At 37.2% G+C, this 14323-nt stretch overlaps 2 protein-coding genes across 4 annotated transcripts in view; one reads left to right on the forward strand and one right to left on the reverse strand.

Moving 5' to 3' along the window:
• Positions 1 to 3147, reverse strand: part of LOC111340227 (uncharacterized) — a 22261-nt gene extending 19114 nt beyond the window's left edge. Inside the window, exons 1-2 of one of the 2 annotated variants that reach the window (XM_022947038.2) lie at positions 2751 to 3147; positions 69 to 152 (exon numbers count right to left, since the gene is read on the reverse strand). In XM_022947038.2, the coding sequence (XP_022802773.2) occupies positions 69 to 152; positions 2751 to 2846 (180 nt within the window). In that variant the 5' untranslated portion in view covers positions 2847 to 3147. The remainder of the gene's footprint in view (positions 1 to 68; positions 153 to 2750) is intronic. The other variant, XM_022947037.2, reaches the window with a different exon arrangement.
• Positions 3148 to 5274: 2127 nt separating this feature from the next.
• LOC111340224 (F-box/LRR-repeat protein 5) lies at positions 5275 to 13753 on the forward strand. Of its 2 annotated transcripts, none has more exons than XM_022947034.2 (8): positions 5275 to 5436; positions 5933 to 6271; positions 6942 to 7034; positions 7381 to 7889; positions 10012 to 10204; positions 10845 to 10927; positions 11662 to 11937; positions 13139 to 13753. In XM_022947034.2, the coding sequence occupies exons 1-8, from the start codon at positions 5290 to 5292 to the stop codon at positions 13365 to 13367; spliced, it is 1869 nt and encodes a 622-aa protein (XP_022802769.2). In that variant the 5' UTR covers positions 5275 to 5289; the 3' UTR covers positions 13368 to 13753. The 2 variants fall into 2 exon arrangements, with proteins under 2 accessions (XP_022802769.2, XP_088616368.1); XM_088760242.1 differs by lacking the exon at positions 5275 to 5436 and adding an exon at positions 6421 to 6580 and having other exon boundaries at positions 6129 to 6271.
• Positions 13754 to 14323: the final 570 nt, after the last annotated feature.

The raw sequence follows: 14323 nt of genomic DNA on the forward strand, positions 1-14323 counted from the left end.
CTGTCTCAAAGACAGTAAACTAGCCACTAGATCACAGTGTCTTCAACTTTCCACTGTTGGGTACTTACATTTAAAAGTGGTGGTACAACTGCTGCATTCTTTCCATGGGAAGTCAAGAAATTTCGTAATTCTTTTATAGAACCTTCATGGGACTAGACAGCAAAAGAAACAACTTATACTGCTTAGTTTCAGATGCAGGTGAAATTCTTATGTAAAATAAGTCTGAAAAATCCTATAAAGACTGTGCCTCGATTTTAACATTTTGGATGCTTGAGTACATGCAGATATGAGCATTGTTTCAAACCCTTATGCTTGATTATGCATTTATGACAAGAAGCAACATGTGAATCACCTCTAGGAGTTAGAAGGTGGATACATGGATTTGTTATGCATGTGAAGTTTTAGAATCAGTTGACTTACCCATGAAAGACAACAAAATATATACAGCTATATATGTGCAAAGCCTATGCAGACCAAGAAATGCTACCAAAACTGTTAACACAACTGCCAATATGTTCCACAATGTATCCCCTCTCTCCTCACTACCCTTTTATCAAAGCTGTTTCTCGATTCTTCTTCCTCTACAGGCACCTCCTATTTGGTAAAAGTTTCTGGTTTAACTAGTAATGAAATACCTGACTGGTTTAACCAGTAATGAAATACCCGACTTGAATGAAAATGTAATGGACCAAACAGACAATCACTGAAGGAGCAGTCAAACTTTGATTATCCAGATCTCAATTATCTGGATTTCTAGATTATCTGGACATTTTTTCTGGTCCCAAATTTGTTATGAATATCTATTAATCTTGATCAAGATCAATGGCTATATTCTTTTGAAACTACAACATTAAAAAAAGTGAAGTAAAGACCAGTTTGTTTCGCTTTCAAAAGTAAAAGCAGCGCTCGCATACGTTGTAGCTAGAGAAGAACATGATTGGTTTAGAGTTGCTTTGTTGCTAAGTGAGACTTCATGCTCTATTGGCTTGTACAGTAGAGCTATTCACAATGGACAGTGAAGATGTAGACCAGACTTTTTTCAAAATGATTTGAAGATGTCTTGTTTCAATATGAAAGGTCGCTTTCTTAATTCAATCAGTTCTTGCTCCTCATTATTATTCATATCCATGATTACCCGGACCCTTAATTATCTGGACTATTTCATCCAGTCTCAACAAGTCTGGATAATCGAGGTCCGACTGTACTCCTCAATTTTTGTTCTTAACTAGTATAAACAGAGATTACGGTTCCACTCATTTAGACATTATAAATGTTTCGTGAGTGAGAATTTTTTCTATTATAATTGATTTTCAGTTGGCGGAGGATTATCTTAATCCGAGGGGAAAAAATTGTGATCCTGCAATAATAACATTCTTCAATCCTCCCTTCTCTTTACAGTCTGTGTCTCTTGTCACACCCATGTCCTTCAAGGAACCTGCCTTTCTGACTCTATTTGTCAAAGTTATTGGCTGTACTAAATGGGATGGCATTTAATTGTTCTAAAGTATAAGTTGAATTTCTGTTTCAGGTCTGATGAAAACATACAGAGTCTATATTTTTTCAAAGGAGGAAAACTGCAAAATCCAGAGTAAATGCCAAAGTGATGACAAAAAGTAAATCTGAAGCTAGTTTTGAACTGATCCTTAACCTATGCAATTAAAGATTAGTGCTAATCCTCTGAACCATCCCTTCTCTTTTACAAGACTAGGTTGAAATCACATGAGAATTAAAAAGTTCTCCTTTACAGCTAGCTTCCTGACCCCCCAGACCCCCACACTAGAGACAAATTTAAAGTAAATGTAACTCCATGTTACAAATTTCCAACATGACCGTGAAGAGAAAATTAAATGGAACCACTGTTCATGCAATTCTAACAGCTCAACACTTAATTTTATGAAATTTTGCAGGCATCTCCTTGGTCAGGAAAAAAAAAATAGTGAATTGATCATTGAAAATTTGCATTGCATAAATGTTGAAGTTTCCCTCTTTACAGCAGCTGATTCAGAGTAATGTCAACAAGCTGTCTCAATTTTTAATTTTGGCTTTTTCATTATTCCCTCAGCAGACTTAAGCAACTCGAAACATTGATAACAATAACATTTCTGTTGACAAAACAACGAGATCATGGTCATTTTTCAAATTAAAATAAATTACAACATATATTTTTATTGTGGTAACTGATATTGAATTCGATTTTTTGCACTCACGAACAAGAAAGCTGTCTCTCTGTAAACATAGACTCGCAAAACAACGGTTACCTGAATATAATTCAACCCTCTGCCTTTAAGTTAACCTTGATATTTCTTATTCTACGTACCGAAATGTGTAATTTATTTTTTTTCACAATTGCGTCCGAAAAATTTGAGAAGAAAGTTACACATGTATGCAGCTACTGCAAAAGTGATCGATAATAATTTGATCACCCGTCTTCGATGGATCCGATCAGTAAATGTTTTGGAGCAATGCAAACGATATTGGAATGTACACAAGACGCTCCGGCTTTCGAGAAGGTTTGATCAATCAAACGAAGTGACGCGAAATTTACAAAACCATCTTATAAAGTCTTCTAACATCGCATATTACACGTGAACTTTTGTGGTCGAAAATTAGCTGTTTATCCCACTCTTTCTGTAACTATAAATGGAAAGAGGTTATTATAGCTTTTCAAAGACAGTGGTAATTAGCGTGATGCCAATAAAGCGATAAAGTCTCGGAGTTTAATTTCAATTTCGCTTTTCAAGCTATCTCACCTTCAAAACATCCATGATCACTTTTAATGTGGTCGCGACGCTGTCATCCTGGACTTCGATTGGTGCCTGGGCTGGGGAAACAACACTTCGGGACATTTTCTATTCAAACAACCTGCTGCTCTGCTACAGGGAAGATTATCGTTATCGAAATCATTTGAATAGCCAAGCGCCGTCATTAGTTTACACACTTCTTCAAATATGGCGCCTTTGTTCACAGCCTCACAACCGTGACGATCAAATATTCCTCAGGTGAACAGGGCTAGGGCGGGAAAAGGGTAATAATGAATCGAATACCTTGCCCGCGTTGCGTTTGGGCTTAGAGTCGTCTATAGCTCGTCTTGAAAAAACCCCGAGGAAAAGCAGAATAATGCAAATTATATTTCGAACCTAACTTTCGTCTAGACGGAGAGTTGGAGGGAGGGGGTTGCGAAACGGGGGGGGGGGGGTGCGTCTGCTTTAGCTGGCTCAATCTGAAATTTTAGCTTATTGAACACCTGAAAGTAAATGACTTTATCTTCATCATCTAAAATAAGCTAATCATAACCTATGCTTAAAACAAGCTTATCATAACCTGTTTTAATAAAGTTTATATTCTCTTGGTTTCTTCCGGCTCTCAAAAACGGAATAAGTCTAGCCGAGTTGTTCAAAGGGCGATTAGCGCTAACCATAACCAGGGTTAAATTTTTATCCAGGTTTCTCTATTTCTCTGTTAAAAAGCCGTTTGGGATAATTTTTCCAACTCTTTTTAGAGCACTCAATCCTTAAATTGTGGACAAATGGAATCAAACTGAATTTTCTTTTAAAGCTTTCAGATCTGAAATAAAATTTCACACTAACCAAAGATTATCTTAACCCACCTTTGAACAGCCCCTCCTAGGAGTTTAGTCAGGGGCGGATCTAGGGGGAGGGAGCAGGGGGTACGCACCCCCCCTAAGATGACCTGCGGCTTTCTTATACAAGTGGTATTCTACTGTATCGTTTGATATGTATTCTCAGCAGTTCATATTATGTTATTGCGTAGGCAAAAGCCTTCTTCGTATTCGCTACTACAATTTGTTTACGTCCGGTCACCAGTCAGTTACGCACCCCCTCCTCAAAAAAATCCTTGATCCGCCCCTGTTAGTTGTGTTCTCTTTTGATCTCGACACATTTGTCAGTGAGTGGAGTCTTGTAGCACGGCCAGTTTGTCACCGTCAAGAAAATAGAGCAAGGTCCAGTATCTCAGCAACTGCGCACCTACCCCTCCCTTAAACCAACATCAACCCTAACTTGTTGACTGTTGTTAGGTTTTAGGGAGGGGTACATGCACAGTTGCTTAGATACTGACATAACCTAACCCGTCCGAATCGTAAGCTTCTACTTGTAGGTGAGCCATGGCTTTTTGTCCTCTCTGAGTCAATCCATTGGCACTCACTCTCGTGGGAAGAGCGTCATCATGACGTCACTAAGTAATTTCAGTTCAGTATCTCGATCCGCTGTTCAATGCTGTCTATTGTAGGGAGGGAGATGGCTCTCCTTATGTATCGCTCTCTGAAGGAAGAGGCGTTCTGAAATCTAGTTCACCAAAGCTCATCCTGCTATTTTGGCACAGGGTAATACTAGAATGAGAGACGGTTCGTATGAAAAAGGGCTGATAACTTATAAATTAGGACCCTCGAAAAGAGCGCAAAAGTTCTTGCTGTCTAACTAGATTTTCACGTAGACAATGTCACTTTCCCTATCTCCTCAGCATTCACAATGCAAGGGCACCACGTAATGGCAAACCGCAGTTTAAAAGAGGAAATACTAGTCCTAAAAATGGGGTTTGTTTTTGAAACTGAGAGGCGATAAATGGTATGGTAATTAGCCCTTCGCTCCGACGAAGGGCTAACGCTCGAAACGTCAGCTTTTGTAATCATTACGGTGGCCAATTTACCATTTCAACTTTGTTGATATTTCCAAATTATTTCGTTACTCCCACCGACGCAGCCCCAAACAGTCTCTTTCGAAACTATCAGCCTTTATTCATTAGATACATGGTATGGCTCAATTTCGTCGAAACTAAAAGAGGAACCACGTGAAAAGCAAAAAAATCATTTCCCATCAAAGAGTTAGTTTGATATTTGGGAGAGGGTTTAATATGTGGAGAGAGCTCTCTTGCTTTCAAAGTCCGCTAACCGACTTTCTTTTCCTCCCGTCCCGTTCTGATCATTCAACCTGAACTTAGCGCTTGTTTTGGCAAAGTCTACGCAGTAACTTCGTTTGCTCGTTAATTTTATTTGCTTGTGAAAGGCACGTGAAAGTCACGTGGAAAGCACGTGAACATCTATACCAACACAAACAGTCGAATTTTTGAGTTAGTTGTTGAAGTTCATTAGCGAAAAAACCTTTTACCAACGCATTCATTTACGGCGACTCGTGACTGATCCCGAAAAAAACCCGAATTTTGACCTTAGGCGAGCTCCATTGATGGACTCACAAATCTCCTTTAGTGGATGAGGTCACTGATCCAGACCAATGACACAGCAAGCTTCAAAACTTGATGCAATATTATGACGTCATGTCCCATCAAACAATGCGAATTGTAAAGTGTAAAGTGAAGACTGTAAACATGGCGCTGTGTCAACATCCCTGGCCGGAGGAAATAGACGTCTTTACTGGACCTCACCTGCGAATGAAGCAGCTTGTTTATGAAGCTTTAGAGAAGGTATTACTGTGTGTTTGAAATAAAATGTATGAGCTTGTTCGGTTTTTTATTTCACAGGTATCTACTCCATCGTAAGCTATTCTGTCATTCGTGTGTCCGTGTTACATGTACATAAGGTTGCGTACGTTAGCTTTCATAAAGCTTATACCTTGTTCCAGTCCTGGAAGGATCCCTCAAAAGATGCATGATATTCCATAATATGTTATTTTTGGATACAAATTTTAATCTAGGATATATATTTTGATATAAGCACTCGTTAGTCAGTAACTTAATCTAAGTTGAAATTCTGAGGACAATTGAAATTATCTGTCTTTGTACTCATTGTAGTTGTGAAAAACTTCCATCTACAACATAAGTTTCGCTTCCCTTTTTTTTGATCGATCATAAATTTGTGATGACGTATCACTGATTTGGTTTAAACCATATCGAGAGGAAAGATTGCCTGTATTTGTTGTCTTAAAGTTATTGGTTTTGAACACTGTTTTACGATTTTCAGCTCTCAGTCACCAACTTTAAAGACGATGTCTCCCTCATTGGACTTTTGGGGTGTATCAACTCCACCTTTCAAGAACTGAAACATCATGAGGAAATTGAAAATACTTGCATTTTGAAAGTTCTACAGCATCGTCTGATAAACAAACAGATTCAGGCTATTGTGCGGGATGTTCACAAAGACAACCATGTTTTGGAAATTTTGTCACTGGCAAGGAAAGGACTTAAGAGTGCATCAAAAAGCAAAAATAATTTGAATAGGAGAACATTTGAAGACAGACTCAAAGGAGCTTTGGAATCATTTCAAAGAGATTTCCTTCCCCACATGAGGCATGAAGAGGAGGTAAAAACTTTTGAAAGAGAAATCCTTTGCTGGAAAAGGCACAGTTGGGTCCAGACTAATTGATGTGACTGTTTGTGTAATTTTGTATAATGTTGGAAATCTTCAAATTATTGAATGTAATTGCGATGAATATTCTCATTTCACACCAGAATAAAGAAAACATACTTAAACCAAGAATGCAGTGTATTGTTGTTCATGTGGCCAGAGATGGTGAATGCAAGTCAATCGAAGGGTTCAGCAATTGATGTTTCTTTTGAGTGCATAGCAGAGGGACAATACAGAAGAGGTTCATTTCGGCCTTTTTACATTGTAAGCTGACTTTTCTCAACTAATTACCATTGCATGGGTCTAGAAACACACATAAGTTAACTTGAAAGCCACATGTTTCTTCATGTAGCATTTTTCTTGAAATCTGTCCAAAACTTTTTGAGCTAGAACTCAAACAGATTGGAGAAATATCTGAACCATTCAAATGGCAGTCACTGTCTTAGACACAAGTACAATAATACAAAACATTGTGGGTAAGGTAGGCTTCTTTATTTTCATGTTGAATGAGAATAATTATTGAAATTTTACACAATAATGTGAAGCTTTTCAATATTGCTATTCATTTTTTTGAAATTCAAAATATGCAAATGATGTGTAATTTCAGGTTTGTTGTTTCTTTCAGGTTTTCCAGCCATTACTTGTTGAATACTTTTCATTTGAGGAATTGAAAGAAATTAAAGCCCAGGTTCACCATTTGCACTCTGCTTTTACTGAGGTACTTTGTCCATGGCTTTTCCCCATAAACCATGATGTGTTATGAGGTTTATAGATTTTGTGAAAATATTGGAAGGCCATGCATATAAAAGCCTTTGTTAAAGGTTATTCTGATAATGATGTTACATTATTGAATAATTTGTGGGCTTGTTGACTTTTGGGAGAATATTGCATGATAATCATTTTACACAATACAAAATATACCAAACCACTTGTCTTTAAATTAAATTTGATCTGAAATTTTCATTTTGTCAATAACAAACAGGTAGATACTGGCTACCATTCATTAAAATTTGAGTCTGCATTAAATTATGACAATCTTAGAAATTGTTTCCTTTATCTTTCAGCGTTCCAGTTCCCACGAAGCAGGGCCTCCCCCTCTCTCTTCACCAATTAACAAGTTTGGTGGTGAAAATTATGAAAATTCTGACAGTGGGGATGACAAATCATCAGAAGAAGAAACCAACTCAACTGTCATTGAACATTCATTAAAAGAAAGTATTTGCTTAAAATCAGGCATGTCCACAGACAATTTTAAGACTCTTGGAAACAATCACATAAAAAAGACTCTGATAGCTGAGTTTGATGTTGTAACTGAAAGAGAACAGCCATTACTTCTGAGTTTTCCACCTGAAATCATGCTGAAGATTTTCTCCCACCTGGGCCCCAAAGACTTATGCCATTGTGCCCAGGTTTGTCGGCAATGGTCACACTCTGCTCGAGATGGTGAGTTGTGGAAAGAGCTTTATCCTGTGCGCTGGATCTTTAAAAATGATTGGCGGTTTGGTGCGGATACTGAAGACATGTGCTCTTGTAACTGTGATTCAGAGTTACCAAGTTATGGATATGATGACAGGTAAGAAGGAGTAAGCAGGTAAAGTCACCTTTGATAGTGTGAAAATTTTCATAGGCAAGATGTCTGGCTATTTATGAAGATGAGAAGGTTTTTTAAAACTAGGTGTGATGTGGATATATCTTTTTGTCCAGAATGAATGGATATCATACATATTCTGCACATTGCTTGAAGTAAATGAACTTTTGTTATTCATTCACACTGAAAAATTATTAACTATGAGTACTAAAATTGTAATGATTAATAGTTATGATGTTGTTACCAAGAGGCAATTCTCCCAATTTTTTCTACAATAGTTCTTGTAAGCAGCCAGTTTTTACTCTCAGTATTAATTGTAATTATCTGGAACCCTTTGGACAACTGCCAGTGTACTGTAGCTATTTTAGGTATTACATAGATGTCAATAAATTGAAATGTTGTGAAGTAGGTAAGTCTATTATAATTTTATTAAATTCAAAGCTATGAGTATATACCTTGTCTTTTCTTAGATTGACCTTAGAAACTTTTGAAATAATTACTTTTATGGAATTGTTTGCTGAGACTTTCAAGTTAGATCACAGGCAGGCCAAGCTCACTACTAGAAAAATGGACATGACTCTTACAGTGTTGCACAACGTTTTATATTTATAAAGGTTTGTATGGGATGTTGTCGGTTTGCCTTAAAAGGGAGAAAAAATGTCTTGTTTTGAAATAAAGTGGACTTACCTTATTGCCTTGTTGTTTTCTTTGTTGATTACCAGCATCTCAGGCCATTTTGAAGAGTTTTCGGTGAGTTAGTGGTATTTTGGTGTTCAACTGCTAAAATAAAGACAAGGCAGGAAACTCAATTTAGAAGTGTCCGTCGCCCAAAGCAAATAATTCCGCCAAAAAATTACCACCAGTCTCGAAACCTCCAGAAATCCAAAGCAGAGATGTTGCAGTTCCATTTCCATTCACTCGATTCCCAATTCCTCTCACAGATCTTTCACCAGTGATGCTTTTAACTCCAGCTCGATAGGCTTTCCAATTTCAAATTAGGCTCGTGGAAACGATCGTGGCCCCGTTCGCCGATCGCATAGTATATCGGGTAACAAAAATAAGCCTGGAGAGGGTAGCCAGCAGCCTGCAGTCAACAAACGAACTAGTTAGCTCTCCTGGTCCCTGCAGGCTGCTGGCTACCCTCTCCGGGCTTATTTTTGTTACCTGATATACTATCGGATCGGCGAATGGGGCCACGATTGTTTTAACGAGCCTAATTCGAAATTGGAAAGCCTATCGAGCTGGAGATAAAAGCATCGCTAGTGAAAGATCTGTGGGAGGAATTGGGAATTGAGGGAATGGAAATGGAACTGCAACATCGCTGCTTTGATTTTCTGGAGGAATCGAGACCGGTGGTAATTTTTTGGTGGAATTATTCACTTTGGGCGACAGACACTTCTAAAATGAGTTTCCTGCCTTGTCTTTATTTTAGCAGTTGAACACCGAAATAGCGCTAACTCGTCGAAAACGCTTCAAAATGGCCTGAGACACTGGTAATCAACAAAGAAAACAATAAGGCAATAAGGTAAGTTCATTTTATTTCAAAACAAGACATTTTCTTCTCTCTTTTAAGGCAAACTGATAACATCCCTTATTATATGGCTGTGTCTCACAAGGACTGGGAACTACCGAATTCACAAATTTGATTAGCTGAAATCAATGTTGAAAGCGGTCTAGATTTTCCCGTCTAGACCAGCATCTACACCGGTCTAGAAAAAAAAGGTACAAAGAATATAAAAATTGGCATATAAGACACAGCCATAATTATAATAAACATCTTATTAACCAAGCTAGGTTGGTCTGTATGGGAGAATCTTGACCTTGGTTGCTGGTAAAGACCTCACTGCTTTCGATCTGTACTGGTGACCTCGGTCAAGATTCTCCTATACAGACCTCCCGCTTGGTTAGTAAGAACTAAATACAAACCTTTTTAAATATAAAACGTTGTGCAACACTGTAAGAGTCACGTCCGCTCTTCTAGTATTGAGCTTGGGCTGCCTGTGGTTAGATAAGATGTTAACCAGAATTTTTAGATAACATACAATGTTCTGTTGGTAATCTGATCTTGGTTTATTGTATAATGTACCAATCATGTTTTGTGTGGAAGTTCTTTTACTGACACAGACTTGGACAAGGAAGGGTCCAGTGACACTGAATCCAGTTATGAGACAGACAGTGATTGTGAGAGACACACAGAAATACATCAGCTGCTGGGTCTGGTGCGGTACCTTTTACCAATGATTGGTCCATCTGTGTGGGTGTTAAAGCTTGGCTGTTGTCCAATGTTGAGTAATGGTCTGGTGAGTACTGTCAGTGATAAATTTATCATGTTGCTGTCAAATGATTTATCCAAATGGTCTAATAAATCAGTTGGAAGTCCATTTCAGGTTTATAATCCATTTATAGTAAGGGGAAAAGGCTAGTTACCAGTATCACCATAAACAAGGCCCTGTGAGGTCCTTTCCTTGTATTCTGATAAATTATTATTTAATATGTAAGACTGATATGGCTCCTTTTCACTGCTTATTCCACCAATGGAGGCCACTTCTAAAAGAGTAATGGGAACACCTTAACTTTGTAAAATAGCAAGAACTTTAAACATGAGTAGAAGCACTCATTGTATCTATCATTCTTTATTGGTGAAATTTGTAGGAGTTTTGGGGGAATCTTTAATTTTTTTTTTTAATGTGAAGTGAACAGGCCTGTCCAAAGGGAGTATTCAGTATCAAGCATTTGTGAGACTAACTTTTTAAGGGCAGGTAACTGCAGTTATTGCCTCTTTGTGTCCCCACCAAAAATTTGTGAGACTACTTTTTAAGGGTGGGTAACTGTCGTTATCGCTCTATGTATCCCACCAAAAAATTATAACTACACTTCTGTCCTATTTTGATAAAATTATCTCTATTGTAAGGAATCTTGGTTACTTTATAATTTGTACAGGCATTCAAGATTTTGTCTCAATGTCCCAATCTAAGGAAGCTTGATTTGTCTCAAACTGCAGTGTCAGACTTGGGTTTGAAAGGGTAAGTGAGGAATGGGCCTTAATACATAGATATGTCATGCTTTTTTCATTTATTAGGTTGGATTGAATGATTTTTTCCCCTTGGCTTAGAGGTTCCTAATATTTCAGATCTGTTCAAATACTAACTTTAAATAATCTAATGGATATCCCCTCTTAAATAAATGCATTTTTCCAATTAACACACCCTCAACACTGCAAAGTTTGTATCAGTTACCCAGTCTAATAAACACCCTCTATGTTAAGATGCTCCCTATGACAATTACTCTTTTATTTGCCAATGGCATCTTGTTCAATGTCATATTCAAAGTAAGGATAGCATTAGTTGACCTTCTTGTTGTCAGCTAGAGGCACAACTGAAAGAGCCAAAGCTCCCAACCCTTTCCAAGTCATTCACTGACTCACTAGTTAAAGAGGTTGATAACAACAATACAATTAACAAACCTTAATGTGAATTCTGTTACAGACATTAAGATTTGAAAGAATGGTATGATCTTAAAATGGGTGACATATACCAAAGGATAAATTTCATTATTACTCCAGCCTTACATTTCTGCCAAATATGGATTAGTTTTGTTGAGCTTGTTGCAGTTTTATGGATGGAAACGGACTTTGCTGGTTCTACTTTTAAATCAAATCTTTTCCTGGGTGAGCGGGAAAGTAGACAGGGTCTGTTGTTCTTAAAGTGATACATTCATCAACTGAGTGCATCTAGATTAACACCTTTTGTAATTTCAGATTGTTTCGAAAGGGTGGTGGCTTACAGTTGCAACATCTTGATGTATCTGGCTGTAAAAACATCACAGACAAAACTTTGTTTAAATTGTCTTCATCACTGGGTAAACTTCCAGTTGGATCAGGAATTTCTGACATTGAGGATAGCAGTTGTGACTGCCATACATTCTGTTCTTGTGGCAAATTGATAAGTACTGGTATCAATCCAGAGACTGTTAAAAGAGGGCTTATCTATCTTGGATTGTCAGGCTGTTACCAGATTACTGATGCAGGTCTCAGGTCAGTGATAACAGCTAATAGTTACTGGTACACACTAGACACACCTGATGAATTAAAAAATTGTATTTTGTCTGCTAAAAATACATAAATATTTTCTGTTCATACAGTTACAGTCTTCACTGGAAGACCAAATGCTTGACTCAGTGCTAGGGCATAGGCATAATAGCTATCCAACCACATTGCTGTTTTGTCAGGGCAAACATCATAATGGTGATGCACTCAGTTATGTGCTGTCTTCGAGGAAAGAAATAATTATTGTTGCAGAATTTCTAAGTCACCTTCTTTCACAAAAATATGGTACCCAGAAGCATTGATTGTTAGGCATGTATTTCATAAAAAGAGTATTTACAATAATTGTTATTTTTATAAAAATAATGTCGACTAGCTTCTGACATGGTGCAGGATGTGCAGAATCCTTGCAAAATGTCATAGACTCTTGCAGTTCATATATACCAGCTTGGAAATATGTCACCTTGTATTAGTGCAGAAATAGATAAAAATGATTAGCAGTTGTAATGTCAGTATTTTCAAAAAGCTTTGTTGTTCAACTTGAAATTCTGGATTTTTGGATTCATCTCCCCATAAAAGCTTCAATTTCAATACAAAATTTAATGAGACTAGTGTGGATTGTAAACCTTGGAACAAAGGCTCATTTCTGATATTGTTTTATATCATGTTGTTGGACCTGTAATGGACAGTCCTGTAAGAAGTGTGGATAGCTTTGCTATATGCAGCCCTTAAGATGAAAAAATGGGAACCAGTCCTGATTGATATAAGAAAAATTTGGTATTTCTTTGCTATGACATTTGAATTCCCCATTGACAAGCTGACAACTGCACAAAGAAGCAACTTTATATTGTTTTTATTCTCTGATTATTAATTTTAATGAAATGGTATATTCATCATTGACATATTATTATTATTAAGAATTTTTTTATTTATTGGATAGACTGAAGTATTTAGATCAATGTTAGTATCTGAGGAACTGCCCACCTACCCCACCCCCCCCCCTCCCCTTATCCAACCACAGTGAAATAATAACAATTCAGGTTGATTGTTGTGTTAGGGGAGGGGTAGGTGTGGAGTTACTCAGATGTTGATATTGGACCAAGTGTTTCAGTTCAAATTACATTTTTGCCAAAGTTTATTGAAATTGTAATTTCTATTGAACTAATGTACCTGGTGTAAATTTTTTATGCAGGGCATTGGCAAAGTATGGAGGACTTCCAAAGCTCAGGCATTTGGACTTATCAGGCTGCTTACATGTGACAGCCGAAGGACTTTTGGACTTGGTTTTTGTTTGTCCGGCATTGGATCATACAGAGTTTTTCTATTGTGATAACATCGATGAGGGTCCCTACCCAGAGACGGCCAGTGGATGCCAAAATCTGCAGTGTAAAAATCGGGTCTGTTGCCGTACTGGGGAGTAGTACATTGCATATTCATAATTAGCTCGAAAATGTACATCTCTGGACTGATCTTGCAAGAATTTTGATGTTATATATGTTGTTGTTAATAGTTAGTTCATTAGTGAGAACTCTCATGTTGGTAATTTTGCTGCAAGTACCACTGACAGAGATAAATTATATTGACTTTGACAACTGTTGTTTGTGTGATACCAAGTCTACATAAATTTTTGGGTGGAAACTGCCATGGTGGTAGTTGCAGTCTTGTTATATTGAATTGTTTTGTTTTCTTTCACAGGTCCAAATTTATTGCTAGTGTAACTAGTTAGGAATTAAATTTTTTTGTTTTGTAAACCAAACGCTTATGGGAGTGGATTTCAAATAAAGATATCAATTTCGGTTCACATTTATTACAATTGTGAAAAAAAAATGTGATGATTTATTTGATTAGCCAACCAAGAACAAGCTGACTCAAAGAAAAAGGTGTTAAGCAAATGTAGACATTAGTAGTAACACTTACAAGGAGGAAGCTAATCAGATTTGAGTAAAACAAACTAAAACAGGTTTGTTTGTATATCCCAAACTTTATTGTAATTCAGGTCAGTACAGTATTAATCTGTCTAAATCAGATAAAATTGTTCACCATTTTTTGAGTTCAAAACATGATTAAGAAAAGAGGAGAGGAAAGAACTGAGTGAAAACAGCTGACTCTAAAAAGTAATGCAATTTTAAGTTAGTGCTCTTTTAAGTAGTATAAAAGACAAGCTAAAGGCATGTGATAGTCAGGAATAGTTGTGATACCAATTGTGAGATTAAATGTGTACAGTTAAGGCAGAGTGCATATAATGAATACACAAATATATACCAGTAGTAAATATGGTAATTGTTAATAACAGAGATTCTGTGGAACAGCCCCTCTTGATGAACTAAGCTTCCAAGTGTCCCCACTTTGAAAATTAAGCTGTTCTTGTTATCGTGCG

The sequence above is a fragment of the Stylophora pistillata genome, chromosome 5 (assembly GCF_964205215.1).
Source record: "Stylophora pistillata chromosome 5, jaStyPist1.2, whole genome shotgun sequence".
Lineage (NCBI taxonomy): Eukaryota > Metazoa > Cnidaria > Anthozoa > Scleractinia > Pocilloporidae > Stylophora > Stylophora pistillata.